At 47.3% G+C, this 21,042-nt stretch overlaps 1 protein-coding gene across 2 annotated transcripts in view; it reads left to right on the forward strand.

Moving 5' to 3' along the window:
- The window catches only part of MARCHF4 (membrane associated ring-CH-type finger 4), a 107,291-nt gene that overhangs the window by 77,835 nt on the left and 8,414 nt on the right, over nucleotides 1–21,042 (forward strand). For both annotated transcript variants that reach the window (XM_085066856.1, XM_085066857.1), the window contains exon 3: nucleotides 4,957–5,149. In XM_085066856.1, the coding sequence (XP_084922982.1) occupies nucleotides 4,957–5,149 (193 nt within the window). The remainder of the gene's footprint in view (nucleotides 1–4,956; nucleotides 5,150–21,042) is intronic.

Here is a 21,042-nt window from a genome sequence, read left to right on the forward strand (position 1 = left end):
AATCACTGCAAGAGAGACTTTGGGGCCTGTGAGTTACAACAGGAATTTTCCAGGATGCTCAGGGTGTAGCCTGAGTCTTACCCAGTGCTCTGGCACATGGGTGAGCGGGGCTTTCATCACTGCACGTTTCCATTACCTGGCCCTAGTGGGTCCTCCCTCCTCATTGCCACTTTTCTAGTATCTGAATAAGCCAAAGCATCTCTAAGTGTACAGCAGGGAAGCTGTGCCCCAGCAGTGGCATAATTTTGCTTGGTGAATTTATAAAAAGAAAAGCCATCCTCCAAAAGATAATTAAGGAGGATGGCCAGGGTCTTGGGATAGCAGCAAGGAGAGCCACACCTAAGCAGTGCTGGAAATGATCCTCTCCAACCTTCTAGGAAAATCTCCTCTTGCTTGTGACCCTGGGTCTGAGAATTAAATTGCTGACTAGCACAGCTCAGGATGTTAATGATGTGTATTAAGGGGACGTGTCAGATACAGCAATAAAAATAAACTGAACTGCCTGAGGCAGGCATGGAGGAGCTCTCAGGGGAGTGTAGGAAGGCTCTTCCAGCAAACGAGACTTCTTTGCAAGCTGCTGCAGTAAGACATAGACGTCTTTTGCAAGATATGCAGAAGTATCTGCCTTGGATATGCTCATGCTGGTGCTTGGGAACCTTTGTAGACTGCTGGTGCCAAAGAAAGGGAAATACAGATCAGGCCTTAAATATTACAATAATGTCATTTTTAATCTGTGCTACATTAGCAGTTTTTCATTCACAATCCTCCAAGCAGAAGCACTGAAGCAATCAGGGAAACAAATGTCTCAAGTACTACACATAGGTTATGAAACAGTGCGAGACAGCAAGTGACATGACTCACAGGCACCAGTCCCAACTAGGACCCTGACTAAAGTCATCACAAGTGTCAGACCTGAGCTCCTAAGAAACCCTTTCTGGGGCATCTGGGTTGCAGAGCTTTGCAACTTGGGCAAAATGGGGAAACCTGGGGAAATCAGCCTGAGAGAGTGGTGTTTTGCACCTGCATATCTGGGTGGTGTGCCAAAGCACTTGGCCAAAGGGGGTGGTAGCAGAGGACAGACAAACAGCTCCAGACAGCTTCTCCAGAATGGTTTGTAGGGTTGGATCCCTTTGCCAGTGCAGGTGGCAGACCATCACAGAGATTTGCTTGGGCATGCTCTGAAGCCATTGTGAGTCTGAAGCTCACAAAGCTGCTCCTCTTATACTGCAGGAGCCTTTAAAGCTTTCTGGTGCCACCAAGTCCTTAGTTCTATCCTGCTCAACACTGGCAGAGCATCTGTAGAGCTTTCTATCTGCCTAAAGGTCACATCCCTGACTGACAACCTGGGTGAGCTGAGTTGTTAAAGGTGCACTTCAGTGCAGCTCAGTGGCTACCAGGAACTTGAGTCATTATCAATTGAGGGAAGAAGGGCTCAGCTTCGGGTCTGTCCACACAAGGTGGGATTGCTTGACACTGTGATCTTGCTAGAGCTTGAAAATTTGAGCTGGAGATTTGGAGGGAGGGGGTTGTGTCTGCTGCCAGGCTTTCAGACAAAGAGCTTTTGGGGTTTCAGATGTGCCAGTAAAGGGACTGCAGAGTTGCTGAGACCTCTCTTTGTATCTCTAGTGGTGACCCAGGGATGATAGGGTCACCTGCCAAATCCCTGGTCTGCTGGCCATAATGAGGGTGGAGAGGGGTTAGGAAAAGGAGTGATTTTCTAAAGGCTGTTATGAAATCTGAAAGACAAAAGTGCTGTGTTTGAGGTGAGCTCCTAAGGCTACCAGTGCAGAGACACATCAAGCCCAGCTCCTGCAGCTGAAATTCATCAGCACATTCCACTTTTGAACAGCACTTGAACCTTTCTGTGTGAGCACTCATGGGGCAACAGGCTCTGTCTTCTGTCTCACCGCTTTTTTCCTCTCTGTGCAAACCTCATATGCTAAGATTTGTAGAAAAATGGAATTAAAACATGAAAAATAATGGCTCTAGTTATTAGTGGCTCAAGCTAGATGTAGGATGCTAAATTGCAGTTCTCAGGGTTGTCAGAGAGGAAATACAACATTTATTACTTACTTTTTTTTTTTCCCTGTAAAATATTAAATTCTTTTGCAAGCTGGCTGTTTTCCCCAATGTTCAGTTTTGACCCATTTACCTCCTTGCCAGAGGGTAATCACACCCCAGTGCCACCTTCTGAACAGAGTTAGGACTGCTGCTGTGTGTGTCACTGTCACTTAGTGCCAGATGCAGGGGGAGAGTCTCCTGCCTCCTGGCACAGCTGATAGGCTCCAGCCTCTTCATTATCACCACAGTGAACTTCCTGGCAGCCACTCCCAGCTGAGCAGTGGCAGGCACTGTCCCTGCCAGTGTTCCCAGCCAAGGAGAGCAGGGTTGGGGGTTTGCATTCAGGTGTAACTCTTCTGTTCTCTGAGCCCCATCCCCTTTGACAGTGTGTTTAGTGCAACACCTAAGCTTCCCTTTCTCTGCAAAGCAGTGATGTTGGTTGTATGTGGCTTCCAGCTGTAGAAAACAGTTCCTTCTTCTCTTCCTGTCTCTAATTGCTACCTTGGAAGGACCTGTTGCTACCAGAGGCCTTGCAGTGTGCCAGACAGATGGTGAGGAGCCAGTCCATTACCTCCTCGAGAGAGAGAAATGATGCAGAATGATTTGGCTGGCACAGGCACACGAGGTCAGTGTGAGGGGCTGCAGGAAAGCCTTCGCACGCAGCACAGGCTGTGCACCCAGCTCCCAGCACTCCCATTCCCTCAGTCAGCCACGGGCAGCAGAAGGGGAGGTGAGGTCTGGGAAAAGCTGCAGGGGAGAAAGTGCAACCCCACCACATGAATTTAGTCCTGTAGCTCTGGGCTGATGGCCCTGCCTGCAGATTTGTCCTGCATTGGCTTATGGTGCTGTTGAGAGCAAAGCCGAAGAGCTGATGGGAGGATGGCAGAGCTGCTGATCCCACCCTCAGAAGCCAGGTATGGGGGTGATGGGTGCTGGGTGGCCTTTGCTCTGCTTTGTCAGGAGAGGAGTTGCACAGCTGTGCCTCTTGTGTGAACTCCAGCAACTCTGCATGTCACCTTGACCCACTGGGACTTCCAGGCTATTCACTGTGTGACCTTCTCAGTGGCACAAACAGGCCAGTTGTGTGGCTGGACTTGGTGGAGGCCTGGAACTGTGGCAAAGTGGGGATGGGCTATTGAAAAGGTTGTTGAAAAGTCCCCAGTGCTGTGTTTGCCAGCTGCTGGGGCAGGTGGCAGGAAGGGAACTGGGGTAGGTGAGCCCAGGGAGGAGCCTGGGTTTAGCTGAGCCCAGTCCTGCTTCAGTGGGAAACAAGCTCTCCCTCTCTGCTCAGCAGCTCTGTGACCAGTTCTGTGGCCAGATCTATGACCAGCTACCAAATAAGCTGGCACCACCCACCTCACTGATGTTGCATATCCATGATAGACAATTTGAGAGCTGTCTGCCCTTGCAGGATGTAAGCCAAGGAGCAAAGCTGGCAGAGGCAGAGCAATCTCCTTCCAGTTGCAACCCACAGACCTCAGCCTCAGGCTGAAGCTCTCATCTGTTCATCTCCAAATGCATCCCTTTTCAGAGGAGTGCATTCGGTTCAGGGGTTTGGTCACTGGACTGGTAGCAGCACCATGCATGCCTGTACCAGCACAAGTCATCTCTTGTCCTGCTCACCCTTCAGCCAGGATTCAAAGACTTCGCTACCTTGCAAAAAACATTGCTAACTCCTGTCTGACTTGGGCATTAAAGAGGTACCCCGTGCCTGAACTCCCCTCTTGCCCTGCAGAAGGATGGGACAAGACTTGCTGGGTGACCCTGCTGTCCTAGGATGTGTTTGACAAACATTCAGGGCACTGAGGTCTCACAAGAATGTCACTCCACAGGGACACTGAATTTGGACTGAATCTAGGCTAAAGATTTTCGATTCCTCTGAATCCTCTGCACCTGCAGGAGGTTGAAGTCCATCTTTGTTTATCCTCCTGCCAGTCCCACTGCGATTTCAAGGGCATGTATCTCACAGCTAGAGGTGGCCTAAATACTTGGATGCCAGGAGAGACTGTCTCTCAGCCTGTTTATGCGCTTGATTTTTGATTTGCAGGAGACGCTATGGACCACATCCCCAAGTCTTGTTAAAGACACCAATTTCTGCTCCTGGTTTTATAGGGCAGTTTTCTCAGCAGTGTAAATCTGAGTGGGGAGGTTTTATGCTGGATGACAGAGAGGAGTCTGGGCTTAGGATATTTATAACGTAGCTTATACAAAGCTATTTGACAAAGTGAATGGATTTGGGGGAGTTACTTCTATTTTTTTCTTTTTCTGAGGAAGAAGCATTGACGTTTACCTTGGAACACAGCCTGAATATGTCATCATCTAAAGGCAGGATGTCCTGACCACAGCAACTTGTGTTGTTTGTAGCAAGTTCTGTGGGATGTGCATTGCCACTGTGAGATCCTACCTAGGCCTGTGATTGTGTCAGATCTCACAAAGCGGCACAGAGCCAGCTCATGCAAGGCATTCAAAAGAAGGCTTGGCTCTTTGAGACACTTACTCTTCTGGTACTAGGATGCCCTGGCTGAGGATGCTACCTGGCCTCTATTTGAGGGAGCAACTGAACTTCCTGGTTTGTGATGGCCATCACAGATCTACTGTCATGGGGATGTTATTTTTGGTTGCCTCATCTGTCCTGCCTCACTCAGATCTCCGTGCATTCCTGGTGAGATGCAGGATTCCTTTCCATTGCCTCCTCAGCAGTGCTGTCAAGAAACACAGGGCCATGTACTGTTGAGCAAATGCCGTGCTCCATCCCAGATCTGGACTGGGTAAAAGCACCTATGCCCATAGGTGCTTTTTGAGATTTTCAAAGCCACCACAACGGTGATGTGCCCCAAGTAACTAATTTCTTCTCTTTTGTCCTTCCTCCCTCCCTCTTGTCCCCTCCCTGTGCAGTGGCAGGCCATCTCTCTGACAGTCATTGAGAAGGTTCAGATAGCAGCGGCCATCCTGGGTTCCCTCTTCCTCATCGCCAGTATCTCGTGGCTCATTTGGTCGACCTTCAGTCCTTCAGCCAAGTGGCAGCGCCAGGACCTGCTCTTCCAGATCTGCTATGGAATGTACGGCTTCATGGACATTGTCTGTATAGGTGGGTGATCGTGTCTCACAGCACAGCCACCGCCTCACCTGTGGAGAGGAGTGGGAGATGGCGTGGAGAGCCAGCCTGTACAGTTTGGCTTGGATTGAGCATCCACGGCTTTTCCTCCTCTTTGCTTTTGTGGCACATTTTTCACCGTTCTCTCTGCTCATCTGGGCAGCCCCAGAGAGTTTCCTTGGATGGGGTGGCAGAGGGAGCTGCAGAAACCTCAGAGAGAAACAAATGTCTCTTCAGAGCAAGAAGTGGGTGGGGAGGTCTGGGGGAGGCTGGGGAGTATAAGGCTTTAGAGAACCTCCTTTGCTCCTGGAATAGCTAATTTGAGGACTGCCCCATGGTGGGCATGGCAGGGTCTCTACATACACAGCTCCTTGGCTCTCCACCCTAGTTTCTCTACCAGGCAGGAGGGGCTTCCCCTTCTTTGGCCCACCTTGGAGCTACAAGTCCCAGGCAGGTAACAAGACATCCTGGGGTCCTTGTCAGGTTGCTGGTACAGAGCAGCTCTGAGGATGCAGCTGCCTCACTCACGCTGCACAAGCCCAGAGAACACAGCAGCTGCTGGTAGCCTGGCCCCAGCAGAGTCTCCCTGGGAGCTCAGGCTGTGGGACCAGTGCAGGTCTGCAGGATGGAGGGACATAGATGCCAATACCTGCAGTGGCTGCTGAAACACTCTGGTGAACACCAACCACCTCCAAATGTGCCCCTGAGCAGTGTCCACCCAAGCACAGGCCAGGAGATAACTTGTCAGTTCAAGTGATCCTGACAGGAAGCAAAAAGGGGACCAGAGAGCTCTTCACTTCTGGGTCATGCCACCACTGGTATAAAGTTAGAAGAAGCCCCAGAAAACTCAGTGGGAAAAGGAAGTCCTCTTGACTTCATGGATGTGTATGTGGGGATAGAGCTGTTCCAGAGGGAAGAAGCACAACCCCCATTTCAGCCCTTAGGAGAAGCAGGGCAGAGCAGCAACTGGTGAAATTTGGTACAGAAGTAAAACAGATGCAGTGGCAGAAACAGAATTCTGGACTGCACACCCTGGTATCCAGCTTCAAATGGCTCTTGGCCTCAGCAGCCTCACAGTACAGGACCTGGGCCTGCCAAGACTGGGGACAATTCCTCCCACTGTTGCCACCACTGTGCCAGCAATGAGATGTGAGTTTGGCCTGTAGAGATCATCCTGCTCCTTCATGAGATGCTGGTGGAGCTACCACAGTTCCCCAGGAGCAAAGAGTGGCAAAGGGGGTGAAAGAGATGGGGAGCACCCACATGTTGGCACAATAGGTGATGTCCTCTTTCTGGTAGAATTGGAAGTGGGAAAATATTCTCTCTGTGTATGTGTGGTGTGCACATGTGTCACCTTGTTGGCAAGGGACAGAAGTGGAGAGCTCTGGCCTGGGCAAACGTCAGTAACACGATTAACTGGCTTTGATAAAGCTTCAAGAGCTGAGGGGAACTGATTAGCTCATCTGTCAATAGGAGCTAAATCCTCCCACATAGCAGAAAAAGCCATGCCAGCCTTGAACTGAAGGGGAATTGGGCAGACAGATTCAGATTTGAAGTTCATTTTTTAAAATTATTTTTTGCTAATTTTTTTAAGGATCTGGCCTTTATTTCTCTTTTCCACCTTCTCTGAGGGAAAAATAGGTTTATTTGCCACTGATGTCACCATTAAGCATAATGCTGGAAGCTTTGATTTTTTTTTTTCCATGCAAAGAGCAAGCAGACATCCCATTCCCAGGGATTTCATAGTCGTGACTTGGGGCATCCCCTTCTCATGTTCCTCCCTGCACAGCTGGCAGTCCTGGGGTGCCAGGCATGCTGGCTTTCCCACAGACTCAACAGCCAGTGGGAAGCATTACAGATGCAGTGAGTTAACATGTCTGTACGTGGGTTCTCTTGCCCAGCGCTCAGCAACTACCCAGAGCTGGCTCCACTTGAGCTGTGTGCAGCACGTCTGCCTGTGCTGCCAGGCAGCCCACCCATGCTTCAAGAGAGGGGATGCATGTGAACTCTGTCTCCATTTCTGTAGAAAAGCTCATATGTGCACGCTGCCAGCCCTCTGCCCCTGCCACCCTGCAGTGTAAAACTTGCTTGTACAGTGCAGTTGTGCTCTTTGCAATCCCTGCTGCTGCTGCTCCTGGCTCAGCAGTGGAGAGGAAATGGGCTCTGAGCAGTACTAGCTGAGAGTGTGTTGCCTCTCCTCCCCACCTCCTCCTCCTCTGCCCAGTTTGAACTCAGTGACTAATGAGATCTTCAGCAGGAGCTGTGACTCCCTGGCTGTTGTTGTGGTCAGCTTTCTTTTCTGAGTGACTTCTCCTCAGCCCTGCAGATTTCAGGGGCTGCACCAGCACTAGCCAAGACGCTGGTCTGTCTGACTAAGAGGCAAGGCCACGTCAGAATTCTCTCCTGTGAAGACAGTCTGAGTGTTGGGGTTGTTCAGCCTGGAGAAGGGAAGGGTCTGGGGATGCAGCTTTCCAGTACATAAAGGGACAAACAGTACCAAACAGTACAAAACAAACATAAAGGGACAAACAGTAAAAAAACAGTACAAGAGAGCTGGAGAGGGACTTAGGGCAAGGGCATGTAGTGATAGGACATGGGTCATGGCTTTAATTTGAAAGAGTTAGAAAGGGTTAGATATTAGCAAGAAATTCTTTACTGTGAGGGTGGTGAGGCACTGGAACAGGTTGCCCAGAGAAGTTTTGGGTGCCCCATCCCTGGAAGTGTTCAAGGTCACACTGGATGGGGCTCTAAGCAAATGGAGTACTGGGAGGTGTCCCTGTCCAAGGCAGGCAGGCTGGAACGAGATGATGTAGATGATGTTTAAGGTCCCTTTCAACCCAACCCGTTCTATAAACACCACAACTGAGTTGAATTCCTCATTCATTATAGCTTTGTGCAACTGTGATGGATGCAGCAATGTTTCCCTAGAAGACCTGCAGTGAGCTCCCCACTGTGGAACAGCTGTTCTCACACCTGCCTCATCCAGGGTCTTTTGATCACAGATGGTCAAAGGCAGCTCTGGACATTGGAAGTTCTGCCCCTGACCACCAGCATGGCCCAAAGCCTCTTGTTACTCCTCCCTGGGTTTTAGTTCCACTTCTGCAAGTTCAGGATAAAACCTCTCATGAATAATTACAGTGACAATGGATCTTGAAATACTGGAGTCCTGTCTGTGCAATTCGGTGTCTCCTCCTCTGCAGTACAACCCTTTTCCTCTTTTGTTATCTAGCCTGTGGGTGGGTAGGAGAGATTTAGGAACTAAGAAATGCTCAGTCGTGGGGAAAAGGCAGGACATTAGGTGCACTCAGTTCTATCACACCTGTTTTTTCCAGCTAATGTAAGACACTGTCTGCACATTTTTTGGTAACAGGCTGGGCAGCCTTAGCTAGCAGAATGTTATACCATAGGTCCTGAGTATATGAATTCCAATTGTTTCTTCCTCCAGTTTGACCCCCAAGCTTTTCTTTCACCTTGGAGAGGAGCAGAGGTTTGAAAGACAAGGTACTTACTAAAGAGCAGATGTCCTGAAAGAGAGCTCCTCTACAGTTCCTGCCAGTTTGCACTTCAGTTGTACTTGGATGTCTCCCATCCATTGGGTAGCCAGTGACTCTTGTCCAGGAGGCTGGTTTATACACCCTGTCACTGGAGGTGCTCAACAGGACACTCCCTGGCACTGTGGAGTCTCACAGCTGGAGAAGTCACCAGCTCTGCTGAGGTGTGACTAACATCAGACAGGAAGTACACACCTAGTCAGCAATTGCCCAGCTGTTTCATGTGATCTCCTCTCGACCAAGCCAGTAAGGGATTTAGGTAGCAATTTGCCAAGATAGAGAGATCTGTGGCAATTTGCATGGGCAGTCCCATGGCAGCACTGATCTTTCCAATGTGCAGTCAAAGGTGAGGGCATGAGTGGTTCCTTGCATGTACAGCTCCCCCAGCACAGATTATTTGGTAGTTGTTATCCTCATTTGTTCTGAAATGGTCAGATCATCTCCAAGCTGAACTCTCAAAATATGTCTGTTAACTCAGACACTATTGATCTATGCAACAAAATCCAGGGGTCTGGTTTGACCCTCAGCCACTAACCTTCAGTAATATACTAGGGGTTTTTTGACTTTTCTAGATTCTAGCATGCCCCACAAAAACAGACACCATTTGCTACCTCTTTACCCATGATGGAAACAAAACCCACAACCAAAGTGAAAGCAGTCTGCTCCTCATGACCAGCAGGACAGATGGGATGGCCCCAAGCACCAGAAGCTGCGTCCGTCTGGGCAAGATGTGCAAGATGGCCCTTCAACATTGCTCTCCCCCTTATTCTCAGACATCTAACAGGAGGGCAGGAAGCACTGGAAGAGATTGCTTTGGATTTGTGGGAACCTCCAGTACTGGATTTTTTTTTTAAGAACCTGTTAGAAAACATATGTCAAGAACAGGTTGCAGAGAGAAGATCCCAGTTTGTGAAGGAGGAACAGATTAAATGCTTCTTGATATCCAGCCAGCCTCAATGTCTTTGATTCTGATCTCTCTTTCATCTGTGCTATCTCTGGTCATGTCTGTAGGACAGATATGAGAGCTGGATTAGACTAGAAACTGGCGATGGTGCCAGCATAGGTATTGCGCTGCTGGGAAGCCATCTACAACACAGACATCTGAGATCAGGAGCCAGGAAGGGAATGAGAAGTGAGATGGGGACTGTTCATTTGATTTACTGCTCTCTCCATAGTCCATGAGAGGTAAATCCAGGAAGCTGGCATAGAGAGAGATTAGCAGAAATGCAGTTATCAGAATGCACAGATAAATGGAATGAGTCTTCACAGGCCACAGTTATTGAGTAAAGAGAGTAGCAGCTTAGCTGGGCTGTAAGTCCTGAGAGATACCTGCCTGTTAATTAAGTGACAGTCCTTGGAGGGGAAAGGAGGAGTTTGCCTCTCTCTCTGTCAAGGTGCAATTAGGGGAAGTTGACAATTGTAGAATAAAGTGTCATTTGGGGTCAGGAGGACAGGAAAGCATCTCCTGTTAAACAAGGAGGAACTCTGCCAGCTAATGAGAGCATGTCACAGAGTAGGCTCAGGCATCCCCAGATGGGCTCTGAGGGAGAAGCATGTCCCAGGAGGGCCATTAGCAGGCTGTGTGTGCAGGGCTGTGCCAATATGGGCTGTGTGTGCTGGCCTGCTTGGCATCACGTGGGTATCCCTGAGGCTGGCATGCTGCTGGGTTATCCCCAGCAATGCAAAAGTAATCTGATCTGCCTCTCCTTGGATCACTGATGGGCACTCCTGCTTTGTCCAAGTCCCTGGCTCACCCTGCCTCGGTGCTGACAGCAGTGCACTTGTGCAAGCACCAAATCCTCGTGCTCTTTGAATCTTTCCCCGCTCCTTCCCTGGCTAGTCCCTGATGGTGTTTGCCTTCACAACTGCACTGCAGCTCAGCAGCACAAGACAGGCAGAGCAGGACTATTCATCCAGCCAACGATTCTTGTTGGCACACTGTGGCAATCCATTACAGATCAGGAAATGTCTGCCTGCTGTTTTTAATCCCAGCTGCCAGAAAGAATAATCAAAAGCATCCAGTACGTCTGACAGCATCTCCGCACAACCATAGGTAATAACATAAAAAATCAATAGCCAATTAAAACTGATCCACGGCATTTGATCTTTCATAGTGCAGTGGGAACAGTAATTAATGGAGCTTCCTTGAGACAGTGATAGTTGAAGCTTCCTGCCAAGACTAATGGGGTTCTGTTTTAAATGAGCTTTGCTTCCTAGAGGAAGTGCCGGGCTGAGGTAGCCTCGGGGTGTTATCTAGCCAGGTCACTTGGGCCCTCAGCATTCAAAGGATTCAGGAGTCAAAGGCACAACAAAATAAAGAGAAACTGAGAAATTAGGTGTCTTCAGCACCTTGGTCTTCATCTGTATAGATCCAATTTTCAAAAGGAAAGCAGATGTTTTCATTCAGGTCTACATAGACCCCAAGGTACAAAGCAGGAAAAATTGCTACCTCAGTAGGGAATCAGTTTTGAGGAAGCACCAAACCCACATGTTGGCTTGATAACACACTAAAGGCAGAGCACAAGGCAGAGAAGTTCAGCAAATGTCTTTGGAGGAGAGACCTGACAGCAGCCCACACAGCAAATGTGTGTGGCTTTGACATACCTGGAAGAGATCCGTGGGAATATACGGAAGTCTTCTGTGCCTTTCAGCTTGATGCACTGCTTGCCATGCTCTTCACACACTTCTTACCCAGTTTGGATGTAAACTGGAGCTATCAGGACCTAATTGAAGTGGCCAGATCCAGGTCCTACCTTCAGAGCAGGCAGTTGGGGTAAAGCTAGGCAGTAAAGTCACCTTTTCTTCACCATGAACCCTGGTTTGCACACATTGAGCCACAGTGTGCATGCTTGAAAAACCACTGAGCAAATCATTGATCTCTCAGCTGTACAGAGGCTGTGTAGACAGGAACAGTCCCCACAGGGCATGTTATGGGGCTCTTGATCCAGCTGGGCAGGGTCCATTGTGGGCCCTGTAGCTGGGCCAGCATCAGGAGAAGCAGCGCTGCAAAGCTGATCTAACGACCAACTCCTTGGCTGCTCCCGAAAGATGGGACCTATTTTTATCTACTGCTGCATTGATTATTCCATAAGAGAGCAGAGGGGCAGCTGGCGTGTGTGCATTGTGTGCTCCCGGCAGCGGGCAGGGCTGCAGGGGCTCCATGTGCCCACAGGACTCCAGCGCAGCTCCAGCCACTCTCCGCAGAGCCAGCGTGTCGCTGCTGAGCAAAAGACACAGCTTTGGACCTGGCTCTGAACTCTCTCCCTCTTTGCAGGGAAGGAACTTGGCTTCCAGCACAATCAAAGCAGCACCTGGGCTTTCACACGTGTGTGTTCAGCTCCACACTCCTTCCCCACATCCATCTCCAGCAGGGCCCACTGTTGCAACAGGGCTCCAGAGATGTATTTTGTCGTGAATAACCATATGGTGCTCTCTGCTCCAGTGGATCAATGTGGTTAGCATTTAATGAGGGAAACATAATTAACACTTTTTGAGGGAGAAAAGAAATTCTTTTCCTTGTGAACTGCATCTTGTGCTTACTAGTGTGATACATTACAGTCAGAATGGTGCTTCCCTATCACTAAACTCCGTGCTGAAATCAAGTGCCTGATGTCCCTGGGTTAAGTTTCTGTACGTGGGCAGAGGCAGGAGCACTCACCTGCCTGTCACAACCTCTACACTATGGCAGGAAATTCCCTTGTAGGCAGCTGGTAGGATCTCCCATGCCAGCTGCACAAATTGTGCCATCTAGTAAAGGATGAAAAAAGTCCTCAGCTCTGTGCCAGGCTGTGTTTTTCCAACTGCCTTCTGTCCCATTGCTCCTCCTACTACAGCCTGCATCCCCACAGACACATAACTACTGGAGTTGGGAAGCTGTGGTCCATGGCAGGCTGTTGTGGCTGTAGCAAGAGAATTCAACACCATGGTCAAAGATGAGACCACAGGGGGGTCACACTCCCATGCACAGTAGATGAGGCTGCTTTTGGTGTGCCCCCAGCTCAGTGGGGAACCAGAAGCAGAGGCAAGAAGAGAGTAATATGAAGCCACATTAATCAAGCCCTGGGATCACCTCTTAGAGACTAATAGATGATGGCTACCTACCAGAAGAGCCATCTTTTAACCCAGATACAACAACCTGTAATAAAGAATATTGCAAACAGGCCCATGGGCTAAGTTGGTAAACTTAATTCATCCAGAAAGTTACTCCCTGGAGCAGTGCTTTTCCTCCTGCACCAAGACCCACCGATGACAGCCACAGCCTGAGTCCTTCTGCCCCATGGCTGAGCTGGATCCACAATATCCATACTGTGCCAGCTGGGACAATTCACTCTGCTCAGCCACAGCCACATCAAGGACCTTTCTGTGTTCAAGGCTCTTCTCTGGAGCTCTGCTGCAGGCTTAGCCACTCTCAGTTCCTTTCACTTCTGTACTCACCTTTGTGTTTCTCCTAATTGGTTCCTGTTCCTCTTAGGAAGAGCAGTTAGGTGACTGGAGCAGTCTGGAAGAACTGGGCTCAGACTGGACCTGCATCCCTTAGAAAATGAAAAAAAAGTGAAACTATTCTCATTTTTCCTTACAGAATTTCATTTGCTAATAAAAGCAAATTATTAGAGAGGGAGGCACTAGTTCTACCTTCAATAAGCAAATGTCATGTTTTGATCATTTTTGAACAAAGCATTTTGATTTAACATTTAGAGATGACTGCTCATGCTGAGTATTTCAAATTCAGTGTCAGAATTTGGAATACAACATTTTAAAAAAAATCAATTCCAAATGAAACATTTTCACCTGTCTACAAATACACGTGTTCTTCCATTCTGGGGAACAGTGTGATTTTTCAGGTCTCACTCCAAGCAAGTGTGAAGGCAGATTCCCAAGTCCTGCAGAGCACAGTTGTCTTGTCCAGCTTTACTTTTAAAGGAGTATCCCTGGAATGGCTGAAGATCCAACATGACTGCACAGGCAGTGCTTTGGTCAGAGTAACATTAGCTATGGCATAAGAAGGTTCTGGACCCAGACCTGGAGGAATGATTGCCATCGTGCAAACATAGTGAATGGAAGCCACACGCTTTTTATCCTCACCTTGAGTATTCAACTCCATGGACTTCCATCAGGGAATGTCTGGAAATCTGAAGGTAGAAAGGACCCATAAAATCACCCAGAGACCAGGGTGTGAATTTGGCCAGTGCTCTGTTCACCCTAGCTTGAAATTATTATTTTCTCCCTTCTTTTGAAGACCTTGCAATATCTGTCACACACACAATGAGTGTCTTTTACCTCTTGAAAAAAGCATTTTAAAGATATGGGGTGTTGCTGTCATATCCATTTTAAATTTGGAGAAAAAAAGCTCCAAGGGGGTCTACCCAGTCCTAGCTACAAAGCAAGGAGGTTGAAGTTTAAGAGAGAAAGAGGGTGCATGAGTACTGCCACCAAGCCTAATCCCTCCTGTCCTGGGCACAGACATGGGCAGACTCACAAGTGGAGAATTCTACTGGAGAGGCATGATGCAGAAGGTTGTTCTGTTGGTGGTGCTCCCATCTGTATTTATTTACTTGCTTTTTCTAAGAAAAGTCTCATTTATTGCTGCCTGCATAACTGCAGACTGCCCTTTAATCCTCTGCTTTATCGTGCACTGTGAATTAAATACCACAGGAGTACAAGAGCCCTGTAGGGCACAACATCCATTTTGCTGTAGCTGTCCACAGCCAACTGAGTTTATAGGAGTGCTTTAGTTTATGCTTTATCTATTGCCTGAGCAAGGATTTCTTTGGGTTTCATTTTACCTATTTTCACTGTTATTTCTTGTTTTGGATTAGGGTGGTTTTTATCACAGTTTTGAGGCAAGGGGTAAAAGAACTCATCTGGGCAATGCAGGATGAGGAAGTAGTGGTTGGTAGCTTATATTACAGCTGGAAGTACTGTGGCATCTCCAGGGCCATGGTGTTGCTGTGTGCAGCTCCAGGGGTCAGCCCAGCTTCTCTGTCACATCTCTCCAGGACAGCTGATGTTATTTTCCCATTGCAAACAAACTATGTGGGAGTGCTGAGAGAAATGAAATTTCATTTCCATTGGACACCTCTTGGCAGCTCCTTAATTTTGCCAGCATTTCCTCATTTTGGGTCTTACCAGCTCAGCCCTACAGGGCTCATCCCACGTGTTGTGGAGGACATGGCTGGCCAGGGCTGCCCTGGGATGGAGGCAGCACCTCGCAGAGAAGATTCATTTACTTTGCAGCCATAAAAGTTCCCCAAATGCTCCTACAACACCCTGCCCTCAGCTCCCATGAGCTCCATAAGCCCCATGACAGGCAGTCCTACCTGTCAACTCAATTCATCCTGCTGGATAAAGCCTTCCTCCTCCCACAGCTACAAGTGCCATGTCTGTGGGCAGCACTGCTCCCACTTCCAAGAGGAACCCATGGCATCCTGAGCACACAGGAATCACTGCTGCGTACTTGTGTTACATGAACTCGTGACATGCTGCATGTCACAACCTGGAAATGGTTTCTTGCCACGTAGCTCAGCTGCATCCTGCAGAGTCACAGTGCTGCCTGAGGGAGGAATGCTGCTGGCTGCCACACCAGGCACTCCCAGCAGTAATAGAAGAGCTGCATCTTCTGCCCAGCTCCCCACACTCTGCCCCAGGATCACTCGCCTGGTGGAGCAGCAGCTGTGGGAATGTTTGAGATGCCAGCATGCTGGATCCACCTCCCACCTGGCAGGGCTCTTGCTGGCTCTGGGGTGGGTGTTAATGGCTGCAGAGAGCTTGGGATGCAGTGCAATCACCTGCCCCAATGGCACCTGCTGCTCCTGTGGCTCTGGCAGATGGAGAGGAGGAAGCAGGGAAGGAGAAGGGCTCTCACTGCACTTGTGGGGGGTCCTGGCCATCAGGGGCTGAGAGAGCTTTGAGGTACAGCTGCCTCTGAATGAGAGGGGATGAGCTGTAATAAACACAAGGTTTTCTGGTTAGTCAGCAGTTGAAGGTTATGGGCCAGCCTGTTTGTGCTGTAATGACCCAAAGTGGAAGAGTCCAAACCTCCATAAAATACTTCCCCAAGACAGCTGGGAACAGCTTCTCTGGGTATGCTGGTGGGAGCTCTTCCTTGGCCACGGTAGTCTCAGTCTCTGAGGAGCTCAGTTTCAGTTTTGGTGGACTTGTGACCCCTGTGGCCTGAGGAGATCCAAGCATGGCATCCCCCTGCTGAGAAAGCCATGTGACAGTGAAACCTCACTACAGTGAATGCACTTGGCAGAAGAAGGAGTGTTTTGCCTACCCCAGACCCATGGGTTCTGTGATGGCAATGTCATGCAGTCATCAACAGCTCTCAACTGAGTCCAGCTACACAGACATCCCAGTTCTGCTGAGCCAAAACACAGTTCAGATTCATACATAATCAGTTCTTTAGACATTAAAAACAATGTGCATTGAGAATGATTGATAAGAAAATGCCTGATTATAATCAGCTAATTATTTTTCCATATGTTAAGCATTCACTCAAGCTCTAATCATTATGAATACATTTTCAGTTTATAGTTTATCTCATTCAATGCTCGCAATTGCTAAGTTTCCACATCCTCCTAGTACAGTTCCAGCATTATTCAGAGCAGACCTTTGCTAGATGTCTTGTGGACTAGAGAAATCCTGATCACTGGTCCAGTGTCTTGCAGCTTCCAGAAATGTCTAAAAGACAGCACCAGATGTTCCAGGCTAACCATTATGAACTACTCCTGTATGCAGGATAGACTGTTCAGTTCTTGAAACATTCTAGGGACAAAAAATATATTTTGGAGAGTGCAGATGAGAGTTTTGAAGGAATCTATACTTCCTATTCGATTTCCCCAGAAAGAATCCCTGAAAATCTGAATGTATCAGTAGTTTGTATGGGAAGTGACTGTTTAATGAAAGCATTCCTGAGCTGAAGAAAAGTAAGATGTGAGGATAATGGACTCCAGAAAAGCAGCAGCAGCAGCCCCAGGGGAGCAGAGCAGTGAGTGTCTCTTGGGAAGAGAATCTGAAGGATAAAAGAGCTGTGAACAGCTCACAGCTGCCAAAAGGAATGATACTAAAGGCACAACAGCAAACTGTGCCTGTGCAGGGGAAAGCTCAGAAGCGTGGGAAGAGAGCACTGAGGCTACATCAGGAACTCTTTGAGGACCCAAAATCAGAAGCTGCAATCACACAAAAGGCAGAAAGAATAACCTTCAATTAATGAAAAGTCTCTAGAAATCACACAGGCATGGGAAGCTGTCAGAATTAAACCCAAGATGACCATCCAGGGACCTTCAAAAGGCAAAAAGAAATGGATCCATAAGCATATGTGAAGAAGAGCAAGGCAAGTCTAAGAGCTCAAATAGTACTTGATACACAAAGGGCCAAATAGTTAAATGTTGCCTTTGTTTCAGTCCTCAAAACTTTACTAAAATAATTTTAATGAGGAGAAAGGAGCCCAGGGCAGAATCAGAATCAGAAAAGAACAGCCTCAAAAGTATTCAAATTAGTTAGATCTGTCCTTGTCAGCATGTCCTAATGAACTTCAGAGGAAGCTGCAGGAACAGTGGCTGACCCATGAGCATTTCATCATCAGGAACTTGAGAAGGATGCAGGAGGTGCCAGGCGGCTGGGGAAATGCAAGCAGAGTACCTAGCTTTAAATAAAATCTGTATCAGATAATGAAGGTAGGCACTGAGGATCAAGGGAATGAAGGACAAATCAGCTTAACTGATTCATGGAAAGATATTGAATATTTTTTAGCTAACCAATTGGTGAGCACAGGAGTATAACCAGATCTAATTTGGAAGAGTAATTGTACTAGTGGCTAAGGAGGAAGCAGTTGGTTTGATATGCTGTGACTTGGGCAATGCTCTTGGTGCTTTGCCTTTGCATTCTCCTTCCAGAGAAGCATGCTCTAGATTAAATAACTATGGTGCAGGTGTACAGCCAATGGAGAAACTGCTTTCTCAGAAGTTGTCAGTGGTGGGCTGTAAACTGAAAACACATTTTAAGTAGAGAGTCTTTTGGACTCTGCTCTCTTCAATATTTTTATTAATTACTTAGATAATTAAACAGGATGTGCTGTTATAAAATTCACAGATGACACCAAGCTTGGAAAGACTGCGAGCACTTTGGAGGATTAGATCAGCATTTGAAATTTGAAATTATCTTGGGAAATTGGAGGAATCAACAAGATGTACTTGAATAAAGAGAAGTGCAAAGCACTATCCTTAGGAAGGAGAAATCAGAATCCCAAACACAAGCTGGACCAGGCAGTCACACTGCTGAAGACAGCAATTCTGTGACATATCAGTTTATGTCATCAGGGAATTGTAAGGCAGGTGGGGTGTTACAGTGCTGATTCTGCACCTCTCTAGTCTGGGGACTGCAGCCTGCGGGGGAGTTCACTTGCTGAAAAAGGAGGATGAAATGAAGAGGATCTGGATATGATGAAGAAGATCGAGAAGAAGGACATTACCTCATTCCCAGCCTGGTCAGCTCCGAGGTTCACAGCTCTCCTCCAAATCAGCCCAAGTGCAGATTCCCATTGATGCTGTGACATTGTTTTCAGTTACAAAACTACCTCTCCCTGCTCCTCGGTTCACCCTCTTCCCCATCACCTGAAGAGCATAGCTCTGCAGCCTTGAGTATCAGCCACAGGAGGGTCTAAGTGTGCCAGGTTGTTCAAAGAACTTTTCATACTCAGCTGGAATTGACCTGGTCACAATGGTGAGGGATGCTGGATACTAGGTACCCCTTTCTAAGCCTGTATTTCCTGGAACAGATCCTTCTGGCTCTCTGTCCTGGTTTATCATCAGCCACTTTCCTGCTCTTAGGTCAAGATAAAAGGCTACTAAGGATGGAGCAAATAGGATAAGATTAAGGCAAAAAGATAAGTGAGGGCTAGGCTGCTGGAGCTTTGGAAACAAAAGTGGAGAACTTTGAGATTGTCACAAAAGATTAAAGAATTCACAGAAAAGGAGGAAAGGTTTTGTGTGTGCAATGATGGCAATAGAGAGAAAGCCTGGCAATGAAAGTGTTATCTCCCAGAAAGCTTTGTTTACCTTGGCCTGAGTCACCACTGCTGTGGAGGCAAACATTAAGCTTTGATCACAGCTGCCATAATCTTCCCCTGACACCCAATAATGAAAGCAACAGAAACAGGCTGAAGCATGGCAGCTGTCTGGCTGAGATGAAATTGCATTTGAAAAGGAAAACAAAAAGGCAAAGTTCTGCTGAAGATGGAAACAAGAGGTGACAGGACAGGGCCTTTTTGAGAAGGTAACTGGCTGAAATGGACTGTGAGTCTTCCTATTGTAGATAATATGAGTGTCAGTGCAGGGGTGATGTGCCACCCACTGTCAGCAGAAGCCCTGTCTTGGTCCTTTTCTTTACTGGCAAACAGGTGAAACAGTTCTTGCCCATAGAATTTACCTATTTCTTTCAAGAAAATGCATGGCAAGTGTTGGAATATGAGGAAGGTTAATTAGAGGCTGAAAGTCCTGGGTAAAATATCACCTGGTGGCAGGAGCCAACCACGTTCAGGAGTTCATTGCATGTCATTTCTGGGAAACTGCTGCACGAAAGTTACATTAAATTGGAGGCTCACAACCCCCAGGGTCAATCTCACAGGATGGTGGTACAGCAGCTGATCCCCCTTCCCCATCCAGAGACACAAACACAATTCCCTTCTTACATCTGCCAGTTGTTCCAGCAGCCCTTCTGGCCCTTGGGCTGAGAACCTTTCTCTTGATGAGTTTTCTCACAAGCCCACTGATCCAATGCACCTCTGTCTTATCTAATCCCAAGAGATTCCAGTTTTCAACAGTTTTCAAATGAAGGAATTTCATCCAGTGCTGGTCTAGCCAGGCCTCTACATGAGAAAATGGGAGTGAGAGCAGCATGTCATCAGTGCCCATATTCCATAGGAATTCCATTTAAGCAGCATCACAAACTGGGGATTTCGTGAACCAGGGAACAATCTGGACTAACAAGTTTTGTGTACAACTCACAGAAATTTTCTTCTGAAGAGGATGATTTTCACAGAGGATCCACTGAGAACAGATTTTGTTAAGGAGAAGTGGGCAAGATAAAATGAGGAGGAGTGGAAAAGGACCAGGACACTGCCAGAATCCATCTGAAACTCTCATAGACATTTCTCTGTGGAGAAAAGAGAACTGCACAAAGAGGGAAGTTCACACTAACCTGAAATCTTACCCACTTACACAGATTTGGCTTATGGAATAATTGCTTCTAAATTGACACCTCAAGTTGAGTACAGTCCTTCCGGAAGGATTTCCCAATGAATTCTGTCCTTTATATTGAAAATTCCACCTTTGTCAACAAGAATGATTCTTGAGGGAAGGGTGTTTTTAAGGAATGCACTGGCCTGAATGTAGGAATTCCAAGTTATCTGAGGCAGACAGCATTTGTTTCGATGAGAGAATTAAGCATTCTGCAGCTTGATATTAACTGATAGACTCTTGCTCACTCTTGGCACTTCCTCTTGTAAATGAATCACCATTACTTCTGCTTCCATGCCCACCCCTCCACTTGGTTCCTTCTTAATTTTACAGCTTCCTGAGCTTGACACTGGGAAATCGATAAGTAATTTAGAGCCCAGTAAATACAGATGAAAACAAGTTATTTTATACTTTTATAAATATTTGGAAACCAAAACTATCTAAGAAAACAGCTGCTCAGTTGACTCAGCAACCCATCCATCAGCATCACACAGTTAATTGCATAAGATCATAAACATTTATAATTAGAAGGCAAACAAACAAGAATTTTATAAACAGCCCTCTTGAATCAGGCTGCGCATTAAATATTTGTGATAAGGTAATTAAGAATAGATTTACAATCCTGGCTCGGTGTTTAATACTTTGTAGAATGGATTTGATTCTATGGAGGATGTTCTACAGCCAAAGAGAAAACATTTGATTTCGGCTCTTTTATCCCAGGCTTAAAGTGGTCTCTGAGAAACACTGGCTCTGTCATTGATCAGAGTGGAATTTCATTCATTACAGATCAGACAGCTAATTTAAATATATGTCTAATGTCCCTTGTCATGGGCTGATCCACTTCAGGCCTGCTTCAAAGCTCTGTCTCCTTGGCTGGATCTGCATACAGGCTTTCCCTAAGTCCTGCTTTTTATGGCTGATGCTTTGATCAGACCACGTCAGAATTCTCAACCATATTTCAAAGCAGGGAGGAAAACCCACATTTTTCTATTATGACATCACAGGGTTTGGTTATGAAAAGCCAGCAGCACTGCAGGGTTACAGCTGTGCAATCTCAGTGGCCTGTGGGAACTAGAAGGTAGAGCTCTCTCATACTGTAGTG

The sequence above is a fragment of the Lichenostomus cassidix genome, chromosome 7 (genome assembly GCF_008360975.1).
Source record: "Lichenostomus cassidix isolate B80296 chromosome 7, HeHo_3.0, whole genome shotgun sequence".
Taxonomy (NCBI): Eukaryota; Metazoa; Chordata; class Aves; order Passeriformes; family Meliphagidae; genus Lichenostomus; species Lichenostomus cassidix.